Source organism: Taudactylus pleione, unplaced genomic scaffold (genome assembly GCF_031769625.1).
Source record: "Taudactylus pleione unplaced genomic scaffold, aTauple2 ptg001987l, whole genome shotgun sequence".
Taxonomy (NCBI): domain Eukaryota; kingdom Metazoa; phylum Chordata; class Amphibia; order Anura; family Myobatrachidae; genus Taudactylus; species Taudactylus pleione.
In genome coordinates, this window is record NW_028286383.1 from 953,550 (window position 1) to 979,640 (window position 26,091).

The 26,091-nt window shown below is 44.1% G+C and overlaps 1 protein-coding gene across 1 annotated transcript in view; it reads right to left on the minus strand.

Moving 5' to 3' along the window:
- The window catches only part of LOC148435881 (cytochrome P450 4B1-like), a 351,835-nt gene that overhangs the window by 228,543 nt on the left and 97,201 nt on the right, over nucleotides 1-26,091 (minus strand). The window contains exon 3 of the mRNA XM_088465383.1: nucleotides 9,601-9,645. Within this exon, the coding sequence (XP_088321509.1) occupies nucleotides 9,601-9,645 (45 nt within the window). The remainder of the gene's footprint in view (nucleotides 1-9,600; nucleotides 9,646-26,091) is intronic.

Consider the following 26,091-nt stretch of genomic DNA (forward strand, 5'->3'; position numbering starts at 1 on the left):
GCTGTTTGCTGGATGGTACAGTATATTCACTGCTGTGTGTTGGAGGGTACAGTATATACACTGCTGTGTGGTGGGTACAGTATATACACTGCTGTGTGTTGGATGGTACAGTATAGACACTGCTGTTTGCTGGATGGTACAGTATAGACACTGCTGTTTGCTGGATGGTACAGTATATACACTGCTGTGTGTTGGATGGTACAGTATACACCATGCTGTGTGCTGGATGGTACAGTATATACACTGCTGTGTGTTGGATGGTACAGTATACACCATGCTGTGTCCTGGATGGTACAGTATATACACTGCTGTTTGCTGGATGGTACGGTATATACACTGCTGTGTGCTGGATGGTACAGTATATACACTGCTGTGTGGTGGGTACAGTATATACACTGCTGTGTGTAGAATGGTACAGTATATACACTGCTGTGTGGTGGGTACAGTATACACCCTGCTGTGTGTTGGATGGAACAGTATACAGCCTGCTGTGTGTTGGATGGTACAGTATATACACTGCTGTGTGTTGGATGGTACACTATAGAAACTGCTGTGTGGTGGGTACAGTATAAACACTGCTGTGTGGTGGTGGGTACAGTATATACACTGCTGTGTGTTGGATGGTACAGTATATACACTGCGGTGTGCTGGATGGTACAGTATATACACTGCTGTGTGTTGGATGGTACAGTATATACACTGCTGTGTGTTGGATGGTACAGTATATACACTGCTGTGTGCTGGATGGTACAGTATATACACTGCTGTGTGTTGGATGGTACAGTATATACACTGCTGTGTGGTGGGTACAGTATATACACTGCTGTTTGCTGGATGGTACAGTATATACACTGCTGTGTGTTGGATGGTACAGTATATACACTGCTGTGTGGTGGGTACAGTATATACACTGCTGTGTGTTGGATGGTACAGTATATACACTGCTGGATGGTACAGTATATACACTGCTGTGTGTTGGATGGTACAGTATATACACTGCTGTGTGTTGGATGGTACAGTATATACACTGCTGGATGGTACAGTATATACACTGCTGTGTGGTGGGTACAGTATATACACTGCTGTGTGTTGGATGGTACAGTATATACACTGCTGTGTGTTGGATGGTACAGTATATACACTGCTGTGTGTTGGATGGTACAGTATATACACTGCTGTGTGGTGGGTACAGTATATACACTGCTGTGTGTTGGATGGTACAGTATATACACTGCTGGATGGTACAGTATATACACTGCTGTGTGTTGGATGGTACAGTATATACACTGCTGTGTGTTGGATGGTACAGTATATACACTGCTGGATGGTACAGTATATACACTGCTGTGTGGTGGGTACAGTATATACACTGCTGTGTGTTGGATGGTACAGTATATACACTGCTGTGTGTTGGATGGTACAGTATATACACTGCGGTGTGCTGGATGGTACAGTATATACACTGCTGTGTGTTGGATGGTACAGTATATACACTGCTGTGTGTTGGATGGTACAGTATATACACTGCTGTGTGCTGGATGGTACAGTATATACACTGCTGTGTGTTGGATGGTACAGTATATACACTGCTGTGTGGTGGGTACAGTATATACACTGCTGTTTGCTGGATGGTACAGTATATACACTGCTGTGTGTTGGATGGTACAGTATATACACTGCTGTGTGGTGGGTACAGTATATACACTGCTGTGTGTTGGATGGTACAGTATATACACTGCTGGATGGTACAGTATATACACTGCTGTGTGTTGGATGGTACAGTATATACACTGCTGTGTGTTGGATGGTACAGTATATACACTGCTGGATGGTACAGTATATACACTGCTGTGTGGTGGGTACAGTATATACACTGCTGTGTGTTGGATGGTACAGTATATACACTGCTGTGTGTTGGATGGTACAGTATATACACTGCTGTGTGGTGGGTACAGTATATACACTGCTGTGTGTTGGATGGTACAGTATATACACTGCTGGATGGTGGGTACAGTATATACACTGCTGTGTGTTGGATGGTACAGTATATACACTGCTGGATGGTACAGTATATACACTGCTGTGTGGTGGATGGTACAGTATATACACTGCTGGATGGTACAGTATATACACTGCTGTGTGGTGGATGGTACAGTATATACACTGCTGGATGGTACAGTATATACACTGCTGTGTGGTGGGTACAGTATATACACTGCTGTGTGTTGGATGGTACAGTATATACACTGCTGTGTGTTGGATGGTACAGTATATACACTGCTGGATGGTACAGTATATACACTGCTGTGTGTTGGATGGTACAGTATATACACTGCTGTGTGCTGGATGGTACAGTATATACACTGCTGTGTGGTGGGTACAGTATATACACTGCTGTGTGCTGGATGGTACAGTATATACACTGCTGTTTGCTGGATGGTACAGTATATACACTGCTGTTTGCTGGATGGTACAGTATATACACTGCTGTTTGCTGGATGGTACAGTATATACCCAAATGGAAGAGGCAGAGAGCGCACACAAGTTATGAAAACAATTCCTAATAGTTGTGTCTCCACTGATACATACACTGAGGAGTAGCGCTTGCGAGCGGGTCTGAATCATGCCCTGTATATACACTTCTGTGTGTTGGATGGGACAATATATACTAGGGGTGTGCATCGGCCACTTTTCGTGTTTTGGTTTTGGATCTGGATCTTTCTTCGTGTTTTGGATCTGGATTGGTTTTGCCAAAACCACCCTTCCGTGTTTTGGGTTCTGGGTTTTGTGTTTTGGATCTGTATTTTTTGGAAAAAAGCATAAAAACAGCTAAAATCGAAGAATTTGTGGGTTTTTCTGCTCCTATGCTGTTATTAACCTCAATAACATTAATTTCCACTCATTTCCAGTCTATTCTGAACACCTCACACCTCACAATAGTGTTTTTATGTCCAAAAGGTTGCACCGAGGTAGCTGGATGACTATGCTAAGCGACACGAGTGGGCGGCACAAACACGTGGCCCATCTAGGAGTGGCACTGCAGTGGCAGGCAGGATGGCAGTTTGAAAAACTAGGCCCCAAACTGTACATAATGCAAAGAAAAAAAAGAGGTGCAAGATGGAATTGTCCTTGGGCCCTCCCACCCACCCTTATGTTGTATAAACAGGACATGCACACTTTAACAAACCAATCATTTCAGCGCCAGGGTCTGCCACACAACTGTGGCTGAAATGATTGGTTCGTTTGGGCCCCCACAATACAAGCTGGCAATTAATCTGTCCCTGGCTCTACGGAAGCAAGATGTCGTCCTCATCCTCCTCATCCACCGATTCCTCACCCTCTTCAGTGTTGTGTACATCCTCATCTTCAGAGTATTAATTTGTCCCCGGCTGCACTAAACACTCTTTCGGAGTACACACTGGAGGGGGGGCAACTTAGGTAAAATAGAGCTAGTTTGTACAGGGGTCTCCAAATTGCCTCTTTTTCCTGCCAGTACAGGTATGGACTGTCTGACATGCCTACTTGGATGCTGTCACCGATGTAATCCTCCACCATTCTGTCTATGGTGACAGTATCATACACAGTGACAGTAGACATGTCAGAAATTGTTGGCAGGTCCTTCAGTCCGGACCAGATGTCCAAACTTGGTCCTGCCTGCCCTGCATCACGGCCAGCGGGTTGCTTAGGATACCTAAGTTTTTTCCTGGCAGCCCCAGTTGCGGGAGAAAATGAAGAAGGAGCTGTTGACATGTCACGTTCCGCTTCATCTGACAGAGTTTTCACCAGCAGGTCTTTACACCTCTGCAGGCTTGTGTCAGCTGGAAAGAGAGACACCACATAGGCTTTAAATCTAGGATCGAGCACGGTGGCCTAAATTTAGTGGCCTGTTTTCAACAGAATGACCACCCTCGAAACCTGGCAAAGAGAATGAAGGGCTTCATACAAGTCCCACATGTTGAGCGGAATCGCTCCGTCTTAGCTCCTTCTTCACTCTCTCCAGCTGCTTCTGCAAAAGCCTGATGAGGGGAATGACCTGACTCAAGCTGGCAGTGTCTGAACTGACTTCACGTGGGGCAAGTTCGAAGGGCTGGAGAACCTTGCACAACACGGAAATCATTCTCCACTGCGCTTGAGTCAGGTGCAAACCTCCTCCTTTGCCTATGTCATAGGTTGATGTATAGGCTTGAATGGCCTTTTGCTGCTTCTCCATCCTCTGAAGCATATAGAGGTTTGAGTTCCACCGTGTCACAACCTCTTGCTTCAGGTGATGGCAGGGCAGGTTAAAGACTGTTTGCTCGAGCTCCAGTCTTCGGCACACAGTTTCTGAATGGTGAAAGTGGCCAGAAAATTTTCGGGCCACCCAAAGTGTCTCCTGCAAGTCCTTGTTGTATTTCAGAAAATTCTGCACCACCAAATTTATTTTGTGAGCAAAACATGGGACGTGCTGGAATTTGCCCAGATGTAATGCCCGCACAATATTGGTGGTGTTGTCCGATATCACAAATCCCCAGGAGAGTCTAAGTGGGGTAATCCATTGGGCGATAATTTCCCTCAGTTTCTCTAAGAGGTTGTCGGTGGTGTGCCTCTTACTGAAACCGGTTATACACAGCATAGCCTGCCTTGGAATGAGCTGGCATTTCTGAGCTGCTGCTAATGGTGACACTGCTGTTGTTGCTGCATAAGGCGATACATCTACCCAGTCCTTAATTTGCTCTGTTCCACTTGTCTATATGTCTGTGGTTAAGTGGACATTGGGTACAACCGGATTTTTTAGGACACTAGGGACACTTTTTCTGACATCTCTGTATTCTCTGTATCGCCTGCCTAGTGAAGTGGAATCTAGACGGGATTTTGTACCGGGGACACACTACCTCCATCAATTGTCTAAATCCCTCTACACTAATGGCGGATACCGGACGCACGTCTAACACCAACATAGCAGTCAAGGCCTCAGTTATACGCTTTGCTACAGGATGACTGCTGTCGTACTTCATCCTCCTCGCTAAGGACTGTTGGAGCGTCAATTGTTTAGTAAAAGTAGTGGTGTTCCTACTTCCTCTCTGGGATGATGAATGACTCCCAGCAGCAACAGCAGCAGTAGGCATAGCAATGCAGGATCCTCCGGAGGAATCTCAGATAGGAGAGGAGTCAGTCATGCCAGTGACATGGCCTGCAGGACTACTTCCGATCCTGACTGAGGACGAAATTGATGAGGATGGAGTTGACTGTGTGGTTTGCAGGCACCTGGATACAACAGGACAAAGGGATTTAGGTGTCCCTGGACTGCTTACGGTCTTAGCCAAAGTTTCTGAACTTGACAGTAACTTTTTATGAATGCACTGCAGGTGACGTATAAGGGAGGATGTTCCTAGATGGTTAACGTCACTACCCCTACTTATTCCACCTTTACATATGGCAAGACAGTTGTTGTCCGGATTTGGATAGAAATATTTCCAGACAAAAGAGGTGGAATGTTTGGTCTTCTGCCCAGGCATGACCGTGATGGGCTTTTTCATCCCACGGACAACAACTGTCTCCCCCGGAGCCTGATGTAAACAAACCACATCACCATCAGAATCCTCCTCGCCAACTTCCTCCTCAGCGCCAGCTACACCAGTATCCTCAACCTGTTGTACTTCAACAGTTACATCTTCAATTTGCATATCAGCAAGTGGACTGTGGGTGCTCCTTTCAGCACTTGCAGGGGGCGTGCAAATGGTGGAAAGAGCCACCTCTTCCCATCCAGTGCTGGAAGGTCAGGCATCGCAACCACCACCACACTTGGACTCTCCTTGGGGATTTGTGATATCTTCTTAGAATGCACAGTTCTTCGCTGTGCTTTTGCCAGCTTAACTCTTTTGATTTTTTTAGTGGGAGGAGGGCTTCCATCGTCATGTGAAGCTGAACCACTAGTCATGAACATAGGGAAAGACCTTAGCCGTTCCTTGCCACACCGTGTCGTAAATGGCATATTGGCAACTGTACGTTTTTTCCTTAGACGTTTTAAATGTTTTTTCTAAGGTAATTTCCCTGAACTTTGTAATTTGAGATTTTATATGCCATCTACTGACATTGGGCATCGACCTTGGCAGATGACATTCATGGCATTTTATCATCTATGTAATGACTAGTGGCAGCAGCTTCAGCACTAGGAGGAAGTGGTTTTTGATCTTTCCCTATTTTATTTTTATCAGACAAATTGTTGTCCTCCATTTATGTGATATTGATCTATACGTGCGGCTAAGGCGCACACAAACACAGAAAATTATTTTTTTATTTTTTTGGGATGGAGCGCACTTTGGGGGCACCCTTCAACAGATGAGCCGCCCGGCCCTTGACTTATGACACAGGCGCACGCTTGGCGCTGCTACTTAGTTGATGCATGTGCGGCTACAGCGCACAAACAGAAAGAAAAATATTTTTTTTGCAATTGGGGGGAGCACCTCTGATGGACAGAGCACCCCTTGGACAACACTACAGCACTCCTGTAGGACTACAGCCTTTATGGGACACTGCACAACACAGCCCAGCCAGCCCTAACTCCCACCCTCCCTCTTCACTGTCCATAGCCGGAGTGAAAAATGGCGCTGATGTGGGGACTTTTTATAGAATCCAAAACCCGCGAGATCTGACAACGGGATGATGATGTTTTGCCTCGGTTTCAGGTCCGAGTCAGGCAGGAAAACCCGAGCCTGACTCTGTTCCCAGCTCAGATCGGGAGAGTTCAGATTTCATAAATCCGAACCCGCTCATCCCTAGTATATACCCTGCTGTGTGTTGGATAGTACAGTATACAACCGGCTTTGTAATAGATGGTACAGTATATATGTGGAAGACTGTGCTGGGATCAAGTGTTTGATCCCAGCATCAGCAGAGTTGCAGGGACAGGCAGAGGGGATGTGTCCTCTGCGGGACACATCCGTTGCCGGTGCTGGGACAGTGATGTCCATAGCGTCGGTGCAGACGCCGAAGGCACCTGGTGAAGGGACCGCCTGGTCCCTTTCATCAGTGCCGGCGGTACTGTGGCGCCGGGAGACGCTTGGCTCCAGGCGCAAGCTCAGCGGAGTTTGGCGTCCGGCAGCCAAGAAGCGGCGGGTAGCCAGCGCTGGGACAGAGTACCTGCTCCCAGCGCCGGTCGGGCACGGAGGGTGTTTGGCGCTGGCCGTGAGCCAAACCTGGCTCACGGGCCAGCAGCCAATAGGAGGCGGACGCGACGAGCCAATCGCGGCTTGCCGCGTCATAGCCCCGCCCACTCGCGCCGTCTTTTATTAGACGGCGCTGAGCGGGAAGAGTCAGTTCGGTGGCAGATAGCGAGGAGAGAAGACCTCCCGTAGAGCAGAAGATCGGCGTGGCAACAGGGGCGGCGGCCGCGGAAGAGGCCAGAAGACGGCGCTGTCAAGAGAGAAGATAGGCGGCGCCGGCTGGAAGAAGAAAAGAAGAGGCGGCGCCACTTGCCAGGACCGGAGAGGACTGCGGGGGAGGGAAGTAAAAGAGCGTCACAAAGTTCCCCCCTCCCCGCAGCCTCTTCCAACGTAACAGGTAGGCCCTCCGTGAGGCCTACCCTTTTACTCCCTCCCTAGACCACCAGGGTTGTCGGGCGCTAGGCCCGTGGGGCATAGTCGGGCACAAGGCCCGTGCGCAAATAGATGGGCACAAGGCCTGGGGCACTATAGCGGGCATTAGGCCCCATTAAAAGGATTAGCCCTTAATCAGGTGTGAGTGGCCTGGGTACTAGGCCCAGGTCACTATATAATAAAGTAGATGGGTAACTGCCTGAGCCACCCAGAATATAAGGTGGTCTGGGCATTAGGCCCAGACCGCTAAGTGAACCCCACAGATAGGCAGGCAAATAGGCCTGAGCCCCATAAAGTGGTCTGGGCATTAGGCCCAGGCAAGTACCAGAGCCCACCGTTAGGCAGGCCCCTAGGCCTGAGCTGCAAAATAGAGACTGGACTCTGGGCAGTAGGCCCAAGTCCCTTGAGTACCCTGCAGTAGGCAGGCATAAGCCCTGAGCCACTGGTAAGACCCTGGGCGTTAGGCCCAGGGCCCTGAGCCAAATAGGTAGCCTCGCATAGACGATCAGAGGTGTGAGCAGTGGTGGAGAGCTGTACGGCTCCCACCAATAAGGTAGAGTTTCCCCAGTCACTGGGAAGAGGAGCTGGCCAGCTCTGGATAGGTAGGTAGCAGACATTTAAAGAGACGGTACCGTGTTTTGCTTTTGTATACTCATAGTCTGCGTTTGGTGTTCCGTGCAGGGCAAAAGTTTAGTTATTGTTATATCTGTCGCACTACACACACCGTAGGTTGAGGGTGATTCCGTTTTAGTATGTGTAGTTGCTTGACATAGGTTTAGGCCCTGCACGGCTGTGTTGTACATCTCCTTACAGGGACCTGTAGGTGAGTGAGCGGACGAAGAGCAGGAGTGGACACAGGGAGAGACAGTACACACAGATATTCATCACCGTTTGTTTGTCACTATCTATCTTTCCTTCCTTCTGGGTGGACGGTGAACCTTGCAACCCGGTGCAAGGACGGATCTTCACCTGGTGCGTGAGTACCGATAGGTGAAAATTCGGGATCTGAGGCCAAAAGTGCCAATGATGATCTTCACTTAAAACCTGAATTTATTCCCCGGTTCGGTAGGGCGCGTCAGTCGACGTGAGGAAGGACGGTACTCACCTCGTCTCCTTCCCCCTAGGTCATTGTGTCCGTGTTCTTTTTGGTAGTTCCAGGACCGTCTGCTCAACACAGGGCCTGAAGGTGAGAGGGTGCGACGCAAGGTAAGGAACAGATGTACACCTGCACGGCACCACCTCTCATATACACTGCTGTGTGTTGGATAGTACAGTATATACCCTGCTGTGTATTGGATGGTACACTATACACCATGCTGTGTGTTGGATAGTACCAGGGCCGTAGCAAGGGTAGTGCGGCCGGTGCCATCACACAGGGCACCACAGGGCAGGGGGCGCTGTTTGGGCCTGTCACATTTCTGTTTATTAACGTTCTTGCTTGTAGCTTCCCCTTATTTCATTACCCAGCATCTCCTGGGCTCTCCTATCTCTTCCCTGGCCCTTCCCCATGAAGCCATGGCCCTTTTTTGGGTGCATTATGTCCCTTTGAAAAATGAGGGGTGCGCCAATGCTCTTTCTGGCACAGGGCACCAAAAAGTCTAGTTACGGCTCTGGATAGTACAGTATACAACCGGCATTGCAATAGATGGTACAGTATATACTCTGCTGTGTGTTGGATAGTACAGTATATACCCTGCTGTGTTTTGAATGGTATAGTATATACTCTGCTGTGTGTTGGATAGTACAGTATATACTCTGCTGTGTGTTGGATAGTACAGTATATACCCCGCTGTGTGTTGAATGGTACAGTATACAATATGGAAAGTTTTGCATTTTAATCTGTAATATTAAAAAGCTCCATAAAACAGAAATAGAAATGTTGCATTTGAGAGGAATGTAGCCTAAATGACAGCAAAGGTCAATTTATTCCAAAGAACAGACAGTAAAATGATAAAAGTATACAAGCGATAGAGCTACATTACTGCAATCACTAATTGATAAAAGTCAGAAGATAACAGATACATACCAATCCATGGGACCAGAAAATTGTATCCTGTTGATGTTTTTGGATCTGTAAAGTAGATTAAATTGTGTTATTTAAACTGCAATAGTGGAGACTAGTACATAGGGGTCTCTGACTAAACTAAATACACAATAGGATGACAGACCGGCATTCTGGCTGATCGGCTGTCCTCTCTGATGATTAAGTACATACACACTGACCAATCGGTGGCCCGATGTGTTGTGTCTGACATCACAATTGGGTGTATATTTACACTTGCCCGCCCAGTTAAACTGTCAGTCACCAAGTGTACAGGCGTTCTCCTGCCACCATAACACAGGTGCCCATCACCCCACATTCATACAGCGTGTTGTCACATAGTGATACCATACTGTACAGTGATGTGTATGTATCATATATCTCCTACTATTCTCCTGCCACCATAACACAGGTGCCCATCACCCCACATTCATACAGCGTGTTGTCACATAGTGATACCATACTGTACAGTGATGTGTATGTATCATATATCTCCTACTATTCTCCTATCACCATAACACAGGTGCCCATCACCCCACATTCATACAGCGTGTTGTCACATAGTGATACCCTACTGTACAGTGATGTGTATGTATCATATATCTCCTACTATTCTCCTATCACCATAACACAGGTGCCCATCACCTCACATTCATACAGCGTGTTGTCACATAGTGATACCATACTGTACAGTGATGTGTATGTATCATATATCTCCTACTATTCTATCACTATAACACAGGTGCCCATCACCCCACATTCATACAGCGTGTTGTCACATAGTGATACCATACTGTACAGTGATGTGTATGTATCATATATCTCCTACTATTCTCCTATCACCATAACACAGGTGCCCATCACCCCACATTCATACAGCGTGTTGTCACATAGTGATACCATACTGTACAGTGATGTGTATGTATCATATATCTCCTACTATTCTATCACTATAACACAGGTGCCCATCACCCCACATTCATACAGCGTGTTGTCACATAGTGATACCCTACTGTACAGTGATGTGTATGTATCATATATCTCCTACTATTCTCCTATCACCATAACACAGGTGCCCATCACCCCACATTCATACAGCGTGTTGTCACATAGTGATACCCTACTGTACAGTGATGTGTATGTATCATATATCTCCTACTATTCTCCTATCACCATAACACAGGTGCCCATCACCCCACATTCATACAGCGTGTTGTCACATAGTGATACCCTACTGTACAGTGATGTGTATGTATCATATATCTCCTACTATTCTCCTATCACTATAACACAGGTGCCCATCACCCCACATTCATACAGCGTGTTGTCACATAGTGATACCATACTGTACAGTGATGTGTATGTATCATATATCTCCTACTATTCTCCTATCACCATAACACAGGTGCCCATCACCCCACATTCATACAGCGTGTTGTCATATAGTGATACTGTACTGTACAGTGATGTGTATGTATCATATATCTCCTACTATTCTCCTATCACCATAACACAGGTGCCCATCACCCCACATTCATACAGCGTGTTGTCACATAGTGATACCCTACTGTACAGTGATGTGTATGTATCATATATCTCCTACTATTCTCCTATCACCATAACACAGGTGCCCATCACCCCACATTCATACAGCGTGTTGTCACATAGTGATACCATACTGTACAGTGATGTGTATGTATCATATATCTCCTACTATTCTCCTGCCACCATAACACAGGTGCCCATCACCCCACATTCATACAGCGTGTTGTCACATAGTGATACCATACTGTACAGTGATGTGTATGTATCATATATCTCCTACTATTCTCCTATCACCATAACACAGGTGCCCATCACCCCACATTCATACAGCGTGTTGTCACATAGTGATACCATACTGTACAGTGATGTGTATGTATCATATATCTCCTACTATTCTCCTGCCACCATAACACAGGTGCCCATCACCCCACATTCATACAGCGTGTTGTCACATAGTGATACCATACTGTACAGTGATGTGTATGTATCATATATCTCCTACTATTCTCCTATCACCATAACACAGGTGCCCATCACCCCACATTCATACAGCGTGTTGTCATATAGTGATACTGTACTGTACAGTGATGTGTATGTATCATATATCTCCTACTATTCTCCTATCACCATAACACAGGTGCCCATCACCCCACATTCATACAGCGTGTTGTCACATAGTGATACCATACTGTACAGTGATGTGTATGTATCATATATCTCCTACTATTCTCCTATCACCATAACACAGGTGCCCATCACCCCACATTCATACAGCGTGTTGTCACATAGTGATACCCTACTGTACAGTGATGTGTATGTATCATATATCTCCTACTATTCTCCTATCACCATAACACAGGTGCCCATCACCCCACATTCATACAGCGTGTTGTCACATAGTGATACCCTACTGTACAGTGATGTGTATGTATCATATATCTCCTACTATTCTCCTATCACCATAACACAGGTGCCCATCACCCCACATTCATACAGCGTGTTGTCACATAGTGATACCATACTGTACAGTGATGTGTATGTATCATATATCTCCTACTATTCTCCTGCCACCATAACACAGGTGCCCATCACCCCACATTCATACAGCGTGTTGTCACATAGTGATACCATACTGTACAGTGATGTGTATGTATCATATATCTCCTACTATTCTCCTATCACCATAACACAGGTGCCCATCACCCCACATTCATACAGCGTGTTGTCACATAGTGATACCATACTGTACAGTGATGTGTATGTATCATATATCTCCTACTATTCTCCTATCACCATAACACAGGTGCCCATCACCCCACATTCATACAGCGTGTTGTCACATAGTGATACCGTACTGTACAGTGATGTGTATGTATCATATATCTCCTACTATTCTCCTATCACTATAACACAGGTGCCCATCACCCCACATTCATACAGCGTGTTGTCACATAGTGATACCGTACTGTACAGTGATGTGTATGTATCATATATCTCCTACTATTCTCCTATCACCATAACACAGGTGCCCATCACCCCACATTCATACAGCGTGTTGTCACATAGTGATACCATACTGTACAGTGATGTGTATGTATCATATATCTCCTACTATTCTCCTATCACCATAACACAGGTGCCCATCACCCCACATTCATACAGCGTGTTGTCACATAGTGATACCATACTGTACAGTGATGTGTATGTATCATATATCTCCTACTATTCTCCTATCACCATAACACAGGTGCCCATCACCCCACATTCATACAGCGTGTTGTCACATAGTGATACCCTACTGTACAGTGATGTGTATGTATCATATATCTCCTACTATTCTCCTATCACCATAACACAGGTGCCCATCACCCCACATTCATACAGCGTGTTGTCACATAGTGATACCCTACTGTACAGTGATGTGTATGTATCATATATCTCCTACTATTCTCCTATCACCATAACACAGGTGCCCATCACCCCACATTCATACAGCGTGTTGTCACATAGTGATACCATACTGTACAGTGATGTGTATGTATCATATATCTCCTACTATTCTCCTGCCACCATAACACAGGTGCCCATCACCCCACATTCATACAGCGTGTTGTCACATAGTGATACCATACTGTACAGTGATGTGTATGTATCATATATCTCCTACTATTCTCCTATCACCATAACACAGGTGCCCATCACCCCACATTCATACAGCGTGTTGTCACATAGTGATACCCTACTGTACAGTGATGTGTATGTATCATATATCTCCTACTATTCTCCTATCACCATAACACAGGTGCCCATCAAACCACATTCATACAGCGTGTTGTCACATAGTGATACCCTACTGTACAGTGATGTGTATGTATCATATATCTCCTACTATTCTCCTATCACCATAACACAGGTGCCCATCACCCCACATTCATACAGCGTGTTGTCACATAGTGATACCCTACTGTACAGTGATGTGTATGTATCATATATCTCCTACTATTCTCCTGCCACCATAACACAGGTGCCCATCACCCCACATTCATACAGCGTGTTGTCACATAGTGATACCGTACTGTACAGTGATGTGTATGTATCATATATCTCCTACTATTCTCCTATCACCATAACACAGGTGCCCATCACCCCACATTCATACAGCGTGTTGTCACATAGTGATACCCTACTGTACAGTGATGTGTATGTATCATATATCTCCTACTATTCTCCTATCACCATAACACAGGTGCCCATCACCCCACATTCATACAGCGTGTTGTCACATAGTGATACCCTACTGTACAGTGATGTGTATGTATCATATATCTCCTACTATTCTCCTGCCACCATAACACAGGTGCCCATCACCCCACATTCATACAGCGTGTTGTCACATAGTGATACCGTACTGTACAGTGATGTGTATGTATCATATATCTCCTACTATTCTCCTATCACCATAACACAGGTGCCCATCACCCCACATTCATACAGCGTGTTGTCACATAGTGATACCATACTGTACAGTGATGTATATGTATCATATATCTCCTACTATTCTACTATCACCATAACACAGGTGCCCATCACCCCACATTCATACAGCGTGTTGTCACATAGTGATACCGTACTGTACAGTGATGTGTATGTATCATATATCTCCTACTATTCTCCTATCACCATAACGCAGGTGCCCATCACCCCACATTCATACAGCGTGTTGTCACATAGTGATACCGTACTGTACAGTGATGTGTATGTATCATATATCTCCTACTATTCTCCTATCACCATAACACAGGTGCCCATCACCCCACATTCATACAGCGTGTTGTCACATAGTGATACCATACTGTACAGTGATGTGTATGTATCATATATCTCCTACTATTCTCCTATCACTATAACACAGGTGCCCATCACCCCACATTCATACAGCGTGTTGTCACATAGTGATACCGTACTGTACAGTGATGTGTATGTATCATATATCTCCTACTATTCTCCTATCACCATAACACAGGTGCCCATCACCCCACATTCATACAGCGTGTTGTCACATAGTGATACCATACTGTACAGTGATGTGTATGTATCATATATCTCGTACTATTCTCCTATCACCATAACGCAGGTGCCCATCACCCCACATTCATACAGCGTGTTGTCACATAGTCATACCATACTGTACAGTGATGTGTATGTATCATATATCTCCTACTATTCTCCTATCACCATAACACAGGTGCCCATCACCCCACATTCATACAGCGTGTTGTCACATAGTGATACCCTACTGTACAGTGATGTGTATGTATCATATATCTCCTACTATTCTCCTATCACCATAACACAGGTGCCCATCACCCCACATTCATACAGCGTGTTGTCACATAGTGATACCGTACTGTACAGTGATGTGTATGTATCATATATCTCCTACTATTCTCCTATCACCATAACACAGGTGCCCATCACCCCACATTCATACAGCGTGTTGTCACATAGTGATACCCTACTGTACAGTGATGTGTATGTATCATATATCTCCTACTATTCTCCTATCACCATAACACAGGTGCCCATCACCCCACATTCATACAGCGTGTTGTCACATAGTGATACCCTACTGTACAGTGATGTGTATGTATCATATATCTCCTACTATTCTCCTATCACCATAACACAGGTGCCCATCACCCCACATTCATACAGCGTGTTGTCACATAGTGATACTGTACTGTACAGTGATGTGTATGTATCATATATCTCCTACTTTTCTCCTGTCACCATAACACAGGTGCCCATCACCCCACATTCATACAGCGTGTTGTCACATAGTGATACCCTACTGTACAGTGATGTGTATGTATCATATATCTCCTACTATTCTCCTATCACCATAACACAGGTGCCCATCACCCCACATTCATACAGCGTGTTGTCACATAGTGATACCCTACTGTACAGTGATGTGTATGTATCATATATCTCCTACTATTCTCCTATCACCATAACACAGGTGCCCATCACCCCACATTCATACAGCGTGTTGTCACATAGTGATACCCTACTGTACAGTGATGTGTATGTATCATATATCTCCTACTATTCTCCTATCACCATAACACAGGTGCCCATCACCCCACATTCATACAGCATGTTGTCACATAGTGATACCCTACTGTACAGTGATGTGTATGTATCATATATCTCCTACTATTCTCCTATCACCATAACACAGGTGCCCATCACCCCACATTCATACAGCGTGTTGTCACATAGTGATACCATACTGTACAGTGATGTGTATGTATCATATATCTCCTACTATTCTCCTATCACCATAACACAGGTGCCCATCACCCCACATTCATACAGCGTGTTGTCACATAGTGATACCCTACTGTACAGTGATGTGTATGTATCATATATCTCCTACTATTCTCCTATCACCATAATACAGGTGCTCATCACCCCACATTCATACAGCGTGTTGTCACATAGTGATACCGTACTGTACAGTGATGTGTATGTATCATATATCTCCTACTATTCTCCTATCACCATAACACAGGTGCCCATCACCCCACATTCATACAGCGTGTTGTCACATAGTGATACCGTACTGTACAGTGATGTGTATGTATCATATATCTCCTACTATTCTCCTATCACCATAACACAGGTGCCCATCACCCCACATTCATACAGCGTGTTGTCACATAGTGATACCATACTGTACAGTGATGTGTATGAATCATATATCTCCTACTATTCTCCTATCACCATAACGCAGGTGCCCATCACCCCACATTCATACAGCGTGTTGTCACATAGTGATACCATACTGTACAGTGATGTGTATGTATCATATATCTCCTACTATTCTCCTATCACCATAACACAGGTGCCCATCACCCCCACATTCATACAGCGTGTTGTCACATAGTGATACCCTACTGTACAGTGATGTGTATGTATCATATATCTCCTACTATTCTCCTATCACTATAACACAGGTGCCCATCACCCCCACATTCATACAGCGTGTTGTCACATAGTGATACCATACTGTACAGTGATGTGTATGTATCATATATCTCCTACTATTCTCCTATCACTATAACACAGGTGCTCATCACCCCACATTCATACAGCATGTTGTCACATAGTGATACCCTACTGTACAGTGATGTGTATGTATCATATATCTCCTACTATTCTCCTATCACCATAACACAGGTGCCCATCACCCCACATTCATACAGCGTGTTGTCACATAGTGATACCGTACTGTACAGTGATGTGTATGTATCATATATCTCCTACTATTCTCCTATCACCATAACACAGGTGCCCATCACCCCACATTCATACAGCGTGTTGTCACATAGTGATACCGTACTGTACAGTGATGTGTATGTATCATATATCTCCTACTATTCTCCTATCACCATAACACAGGTGCCCATCACCCCACATTCATACAGCGTGTTGTCACATAGTGATACCGTACTGTACAGTGATGTGTATGTATCATATATCTCCTACTATTCTCCTATCACCATAACACAGGTGCCCATCACCCCACATTCATACAGCGTGTTGTCACATAGTGATACCATACTGTACAGTGATGTGTATGTATCATATATCTCCTACTATTCTCCTATCACCATAACACAGGTGCCCATCACCCCACATTCATACAGCGTGTTGTCACATAGTGATAACGTACTGTACAGTGATGTGTATGTATCATATATCTCCTACTATTCTCCTATCACCATAACGCAGGTGCCCATCACCCCCACATTCATACAGCGTGTTGTCACATAGTGATACCATACTGTACAGTGATGTGTATGTATCATATATCTCCTACTATTCTCCTATCACTATAACACAGGTGCCCATCACCCCACATTCATACAGCGTGTTGTCACATAGTGATACCATACTGTACAGTGATGTGTATGTATCATATATCTCCTACTATTCTCCTATCACTATAACACAGGTGCCCATCACCCCACATTCATACAGCGTGTTGTCACATAGTGATACCGTACTGTACAGTGATGTGTATGTATCATATATCTCCTACTATTCTCCTATCACCATAACACAGGTGCCCATCACCCCACATTCATACAGCGTGTTGTCACATAGTGATACCATACTGTACAGTGATGTGTATGTATCATATATCTCCTACTATTCTATCACTATAACACAGGTGCCCATCACCCCACATTCATACAGCGTGTTGTCACATAGTGATACCGTACTGTACAGTGATGTGTATGTATCATATATCTCCTACTATTCTCCTATCACCATAACACAGGTGCCCATCACCCCACATTCATACAGCGTGTTGTCACATAGTGATACCATACTGTACAGTGATGTGTATGTATCATATATCTCCTACTATTCTCCTATCACCATAACACAGGTGCCCATCACCCCCACATTCATACAGCGTGTTGTCACATAGTGATACCATACTGTACAGTGATGTGTATGTATCATATATCTCCTACTATTCTCCTATCACCATAACACAGGTGCCCATCACCCCCACATTCATACAGCGTGTTGTCACATAGTGATACCGTACTGTACAGTGATGTGTATGTATCATATATCTCCTACTATTCTCCTATCACCATAACACAGGTGCCCATCACCCCACATTCATACAGCGTGTTGTCACATAGTGATACCCTACTTTACAGTGATGTGTATGTATCATATATCTCCTACTATTCTCCTATCACTATAACACAGGTGCCCATCACCCCACATTCATACAGCGTGTTGTCACATAGTGATACCGTACTGTACAGTGATGTGTATGTATCATATATCTCCTACTATTCTCCTATCACCATAACACAGGTGCCCATCACCCCACATTCATACAGCGTGTTGTCACATAGTGATACCATACTGTACAGTGATGTGTATGTATCATATATCTCCTACTATTCTCCTATCACTATAACACAGGTGCCCATCACCCCACATTCATACAGCGTGTTGTCACATAGTGATACCCTACTGTACAGTGATGTGTATGTATCATATATCTCCTACTATTCTCCTATCACCATAACACAGGTGCCCATCACCCCACATTCATACAGCGTGTTGTCACATAGTGATACCCTACTGTACAGTGATGTGTATGTATCATATATCTCCTACTATTCTCCTATCACCATAACACAGGTGCCCATCACCCCACATTCATACAGCGTGTTGTCACATAGTGATACCCTACTGTACAGTGATGTGTATGTATCATATATCTCCTACTATTCTCCTATCACCATAACACAGGTGCCCATCACCCCACATTCATACAGCATGTTGTCACATAGTGATACCCTACTGTACAGTGATGTGTATGTATCATATATCTCCTACTATTCTTCTATCACCATAACACAGGTGCCCATCACCCCACATTCATACAGCGTGTTGTCACATAGTGATACCGTACTGTACAGTGATGTGTATGTATCATATATCTCCTACTATTCTCCTATCACCATAACACAGGTGCCCATCACCCCACATTCATACAGCGTATTGTCACATAGTGATACCGTACTGTACAGTGATGTGTATGTATCATATATCTCCTACTATTCTCCTATCACCATAACACAGGTGCCCATCACCCCACATTCATACAGTGTGTTGTCACATAGTGATACCCTACTGTACAGTGATGTGTATGTATCATATATCTCCTACTATTCTCCTATCACCATAACACAGGTGCCCATCACCCCACATTCATACAGCGTGTTGTCACATAGTGATACCGTACTGTACAGTGATGTATATGTATCATATATCTCCTACTATTCTCCTATCACCATAACACAGGTGCCCATCACCCCACATTCATACAGCGTGTTGTCACATAGTGATACCGTACTGTACAGTGATGTATATGTATCATATATCTCCTACTATTCTCCTATCACCATAACACAGGTGCCCATCACCCCACATTTATACAGCGTGTTGTCACATAGTGATACCATACTGTACAGTGATGTGTATGTATCATATATCTCCTACTATTCTCCTATCACCATAACACAGGTGCCCATCACCCCACATTCATACAGCGTGTTGTCACATAGTGATACCCTACTGTACAGTGATGTGTATGTATCATATATCTCCTACTATTCTCCTATCACCATAACACAGGTGCCCATCACCCCACATTCATACAGCGTGTTGTCACATAGTGATACCATACTGTACAGTGATGTATATGTATCATATATCTCCTACTATTCTCCTATCACTATAACACAGGTGCCCATCACCCCACATTCATACAGCGTATTGTCACATAGTGATACCCTACTGTACAGTGATGTGTATGTATCATATATCTCCTACTATTCTCCTATCACCATAACACAGGTGCCCATCACCCCACATTCATACAGCATGTTGTCACATAGTGATACCGTACTGTACAGTGATGTGTATGTATCATATATCTCCTACTATTCTCCTATCACCATAACACAGGTGCCCATCACCCCACATTCATACAGCGTGTTGTCACATAGTGATACCATACTGTACAGTGATGTGTATGTATCATATATCTCCTACTATTCTCCTATCACCATAACACAGGTGCCCATCACCCCACATTCATACAGCGTGTTGTCACATAGTGATACCATACTGTACAGTGATGTGTATGTATCATATATCTCCTACTATTCTCCTATCACTATAACACAGGTGCCCATCACCCCACATTCATACAGCGTGTTGTCACATAGTGATACCATACTGTACAGTGATGTGTATGTATCATATATCTCCTACTATTCTCCTATCACCATAACACAGGTGCCCATCACCCCACATTCATACAGCGTGTTGTCACATAGTGATACCATACTGTACAGTGATGTGTATGTATCATATATCTCCTACTATTCTCCTATCACCATAACGCAGGTGCCCATCACCCCACATTCATACAGCGTGTTGTCACATAGTGATACCATACTGTACAGTGATGTGTATGTATCATATATCTCCTACTATTCTCCTATCACCATAACGCAGGTGCCCATCACCCCACATTCATACAGCGTGTTGTCACATAGTGATACCATACTGTACAGTGATGTGTATGTATCATATATCTCGTACTATTCTCCTATCACCATAACACAGGTGCCCATCACCCCACATTCATACAGCGTGTTGTCACATAGTGATACCATACTGTACAGTGATGTGTATGTATCATATATCTCCTACTATTCTCCTGCCACCATAACACAGGTGCCCATCACCCCACATTCATACAGCGTGTTGTCACATAGTGATACCCTACTGTACAGTGATGTGTATGTATCATATATCTCCTACTATTCTCCTATCACCATAACACAGGTGCCCATCACCCCACATTCATACAGCGTGTTGTCACATAGTGATACCATACTGTACAGTGATGTGTATGTATCATATATCTCCTACTATTCTCCTATCACCATAACACAGGTGCCCATCACCCCACATTCATACAGCGTGTTGTCACATAGTGATACCCTACTGTACAGTGATGTATATGTATCATATATCTCCTACTATTCTCCTATCACCATAACACAGGTGCCCATCACCCCACATTCATACAGCGTGTTGTCACATAGTGATACCCTACTGTACAGTGATGTGTATGTATCATATATCTCCTACTAATCTCCTATCACCATAACACAGGTGCCCATCACCCCACATTCATACAGCGTGTTGTCACATAGTGATACCATACTGTACAGTGATGTGTATGTATCATATATCTCCTACTATTCTCCTATCACCATAACACAGGTGCCCATCACCCCACATTCATACAGCGTGTTGTCACATAGTGATACCATACTGTACAGTGATGTGTATGTATCATATATCTCCTACTATTCTCCTATCACCATAACACAGGTGCCCATCACCCCACATTCATACAGCGTGTTGTCAAATAGTGATACCCTACTGTACAGTGATGTATATGTATCATATATCTCCTACTATTCTCCTATCACCATAACACAGGTGCCCATCACCCCACATTCATACAGCGTGTTGTCACATAGTGATACCCTACTGTACAGTGATGTGTATGTATCATATATCTCCTACTATTCTCCTATCACCATAACACAGGTGCCCATCAGCCCACATTCATACAGCGTGTTGTCACATAGTGATACCGTACTGTACAGTGATGTGTATGTATCATATATCTCCTACTATTCTCCTATCACCATAACACAGGTGCCCATCACCCCACATTCATACAGCGTGTTGTCACATAGTGATACCATACTGTACAGTGATGTGTATGTATCATATATCTCCTACTATTCTATCACTATAACACAGGTGCCCATCACCCCACATTCATACAGCGTGTTGTCACATAGTGATACCATACTGTACAGTGATGTGTATGTATCATATATCTCCTACTATTCTCCTATCACCATAACACAGGTGCCCATCACCCCACATTCATACAGCGTGTTGTCACATAGTGATACCGTACTGTACAGTGATGTATATGTATCATATATCTCCTACTATTCTCCTATCACCATAACACAGGTGCCCATCACCCCACATTCATACAGCGTGTTGTCACATAGTGATACCGTACTGTACAGTGATGTATATGTATCATATATCTCCTACTATTCTCCTATCACCATAACACAGGTGCCCATCACCCCACATTCATACAGCGTGTTGTCACATAGTGATACCGTACTGTACAGTGATGTATATGTATCATATATCTCCTACTATTCTCCTATCACCATAACACAGGTGCCCATCACCCCACATTCATACAGCGTGTTGTCACATAGTGATACCGTACTGTACAGTGATGTGTATGTATCATATATCTCCTACTATTCTCCTATCACCATAACACAGGTGCCCATCACCCCCACATTCATACAGCGTGTTGTCACATAGTGATACCATACTGTACAGTGATGTGTATGTATCATATATCTCCTACTATTCTCCTATCACCATAACACAGGTGCCCATCACCCCACATTCATACAGCGTGTTGTCACATAGTGATACCCTACTGTACAGTGATGTATATGTATCATATATCTCCTACTATTCTCCTATCACCATAACACAGGTGCCCATCACCCCACATTCATACAGCGTGTTGTCACATAGTGATACCGTACTGTACAGTGATGTGTATGTATCATATATCTCCTACTATTCTCCTATCACCATCACACAGGTGCCCATCACCCCACATTCATACAGCGTGTTGTCACATAGTGATACCGTACTGTACAGTGATGTGTATGTATCATATATCTCCTACTATTCTCCTATCACCATAACACAGGTGCCCATCACCCCACATTCATACAGCGTGTTGTCACATAGTGATACCCTACTGTACAGTGATGTGTATGTATCATATATCTCCTACTATTCTCCTATCACCATAACACAGGTGCCCATCACCCCACATTCATACAGCGTGTTGTCACATAGTGATACCCTACTGTACAGTGATGTGTATGTATCATATATCTCCTACTATTCTCCTATCACCATAACACAGGTGCCCATCACCCCACATTCATACAGCGTGTTGTCACATAGTGATACCGTACTGTACAGTGATGTGTATGTATCATATATCTCCTACTATTCTCCTATCACCATAACACAGGTGCCCATCACCCCACATTTATACAGCGTGTTGTCACATAGTGATACCATACTGTACAGTGATGTGTATGTATCATATATCTCCTACTATTCTCCTATCACTATAACACAGGTGCCCATCACCCCACATTCATACAGCGTGTTGTCACATAGTGATACCATACTGTACAGTGATGTGTATGTATCATATATCTCCTACTATTCTCCTATCACTATAACACAGGTGCCCATCACCCCACATTCATACAGCGTGTTGTCACATAGTGATACCATACTGTACAGTGATGTGTATGTATCATATATCTCCTACTATTCTCCTATCACTATAACACAGGTGCCCATCACCCCACATTTATACAGCGTGTTGTCACATAGTGATACCCTACTGTACAGTGATGTGTATGTATCATATATCTCCTACTATTCTCCTATCACTATAACACAGGTGCCCATCACCCCACATTCATACAGCGTGTTGTCACATAGTGATACCGTACTGTACAGTGATGTGTATGTATCATATATCTCCTACTATTCTCCTATCACCATAACACAGGTGCCCATCACCCCACATTCATACAGCGTGTTGTCACATAGTGATACCGTACTGTACAGTGATGTGTATGTATCATATATCTCCTACTATTCTCCTATAACCATAACGCAGGTGCCCATCACCCCACATTCATACAGCGTGTTGTCACATAGTGATACCATACTGTACAGTGATGTGTATGTATCATATATCTCGTACTATTCTCCTATCACCATAACGCAGGTGCCCATCACCCCACATTCATACAGCGTGTTGTCACATAGTCATACCATACTGTACAGTGATGTGTATGTATCATATATCTCCTACTATTCTCCTATCACCATAACACAGGTGCCCATCACCCCACATTCATACAGCGTGTTGTCACATAGTGATACCCTACTGTACAGTGATGTGTATGTATCATATATCTCCTACTATTCTCCTATCACCATAACACAGGTGCCCATCACCCCACATTCATACAGCGTGTTGTCACATAGTGATACCATACTGTACAGTGATGTGTATGTATCATATATCTCCTACTATTCTCCTATCATCATAACACAGGTGCCCATCACCCCCACATTCATACAGCGTGTTGTCACATAGTGATACCATACTGTACAGTGATGTGTATGTATCATATATCTCCTACTATTCTCCTATCACCATAACACAGGTGCCCATCACCCCACATTCATACCGCGTGTTGTCACATAGTGATACCGTACTGTACAGTGATGTGTATGTATCATATATCTCCTACTATTCTCCTATCACCATAACACAGGTGCCCATCACCCCACATTCATACAGCGTGTTGTCACATAGTGATACCGTACTGTACAGTGATGTGTATGTATCATATATCTCCTACTATTCTCCTATCACCATAACACAGGTGCCCATCACCCCACATTCATACAGCGTGTTGTCACATAGTGATACCCTACTGTACAGTGATGTGTATGTATCATATATCTCCTACTATTCTCCTATCACCATAACACAGGTGCCCATCACCCCACATTCATACAGCGTGTTGTCACATAGTGATACCCTACTGTACAGTGATGTGTATGTATCATATATCTCCTACTATTCTCCTATCACCATAACACAGGTGCCCATCACCCCACATTCATACAGCGTGTTGTCACATAGTGATACCGTACTGTACAGTGATGTGTATGTATCATATATCTCCTACTATTCTCCTATCACCATAACACAGGTGCCCATCACCCCACATTCATACAGCGTGTTGTCACATAGTAATACCCTACTGTACAGTGATGTGTATGTATCATATATCTCCTACTATTCTCCTATCACCATAACGCAGGTGCCCATCACCCCACATTCATACAGCGTGTTGTCACATAGTGATACCATACTGTACAGTGATGTGTATGTATCATATATCTCCTACTATTCTCCTATCACCATAACACAGGTGCCCATCACCCCACATTCATACAGCGTGTTGTCACATAGTGATACCCTACTGTACAGTGATGTGTATGTATCATATATCTCCTACTATTCTCCTATCACCATAACACAGGTGCTCATCACCCCACATTCATACAGCGTGTTGTCACATAGTGATACCCTACTGTACAGTGATGTGTATGTATCATATATCTCCTACTATTCTCCTATCACCATAACACAGGTGCTCATCACCCCACATTCATACAGCGTGTTGTCACATAGTGATACCATACTGTACAGTGATGTGTATGTATCATATATCTCCTACTATTCTCCTGCCACCATAACACAGGTGCCCATCACCCCACATTCATACAGCGTGTTGTCACATAGTGATACCATACTGTACAGTGATGTGTATGTATCATATATCTCCTACTATTCTCCTATCACCATAACACAGGTGCCCATCACCCCACATTCATACAGCGTGTTGTCACATAGTGATACCATACTGTACAGTGATGTGTATGTATCATATATCTCCTACTATTCTCCTATCACCATAACACAGGTGCCCATCACCCCACATTCATACAGCGTGTTGTCACATAGTGATACCCTACTGTACAGTGATGTGTATGTATCATATATCTCCT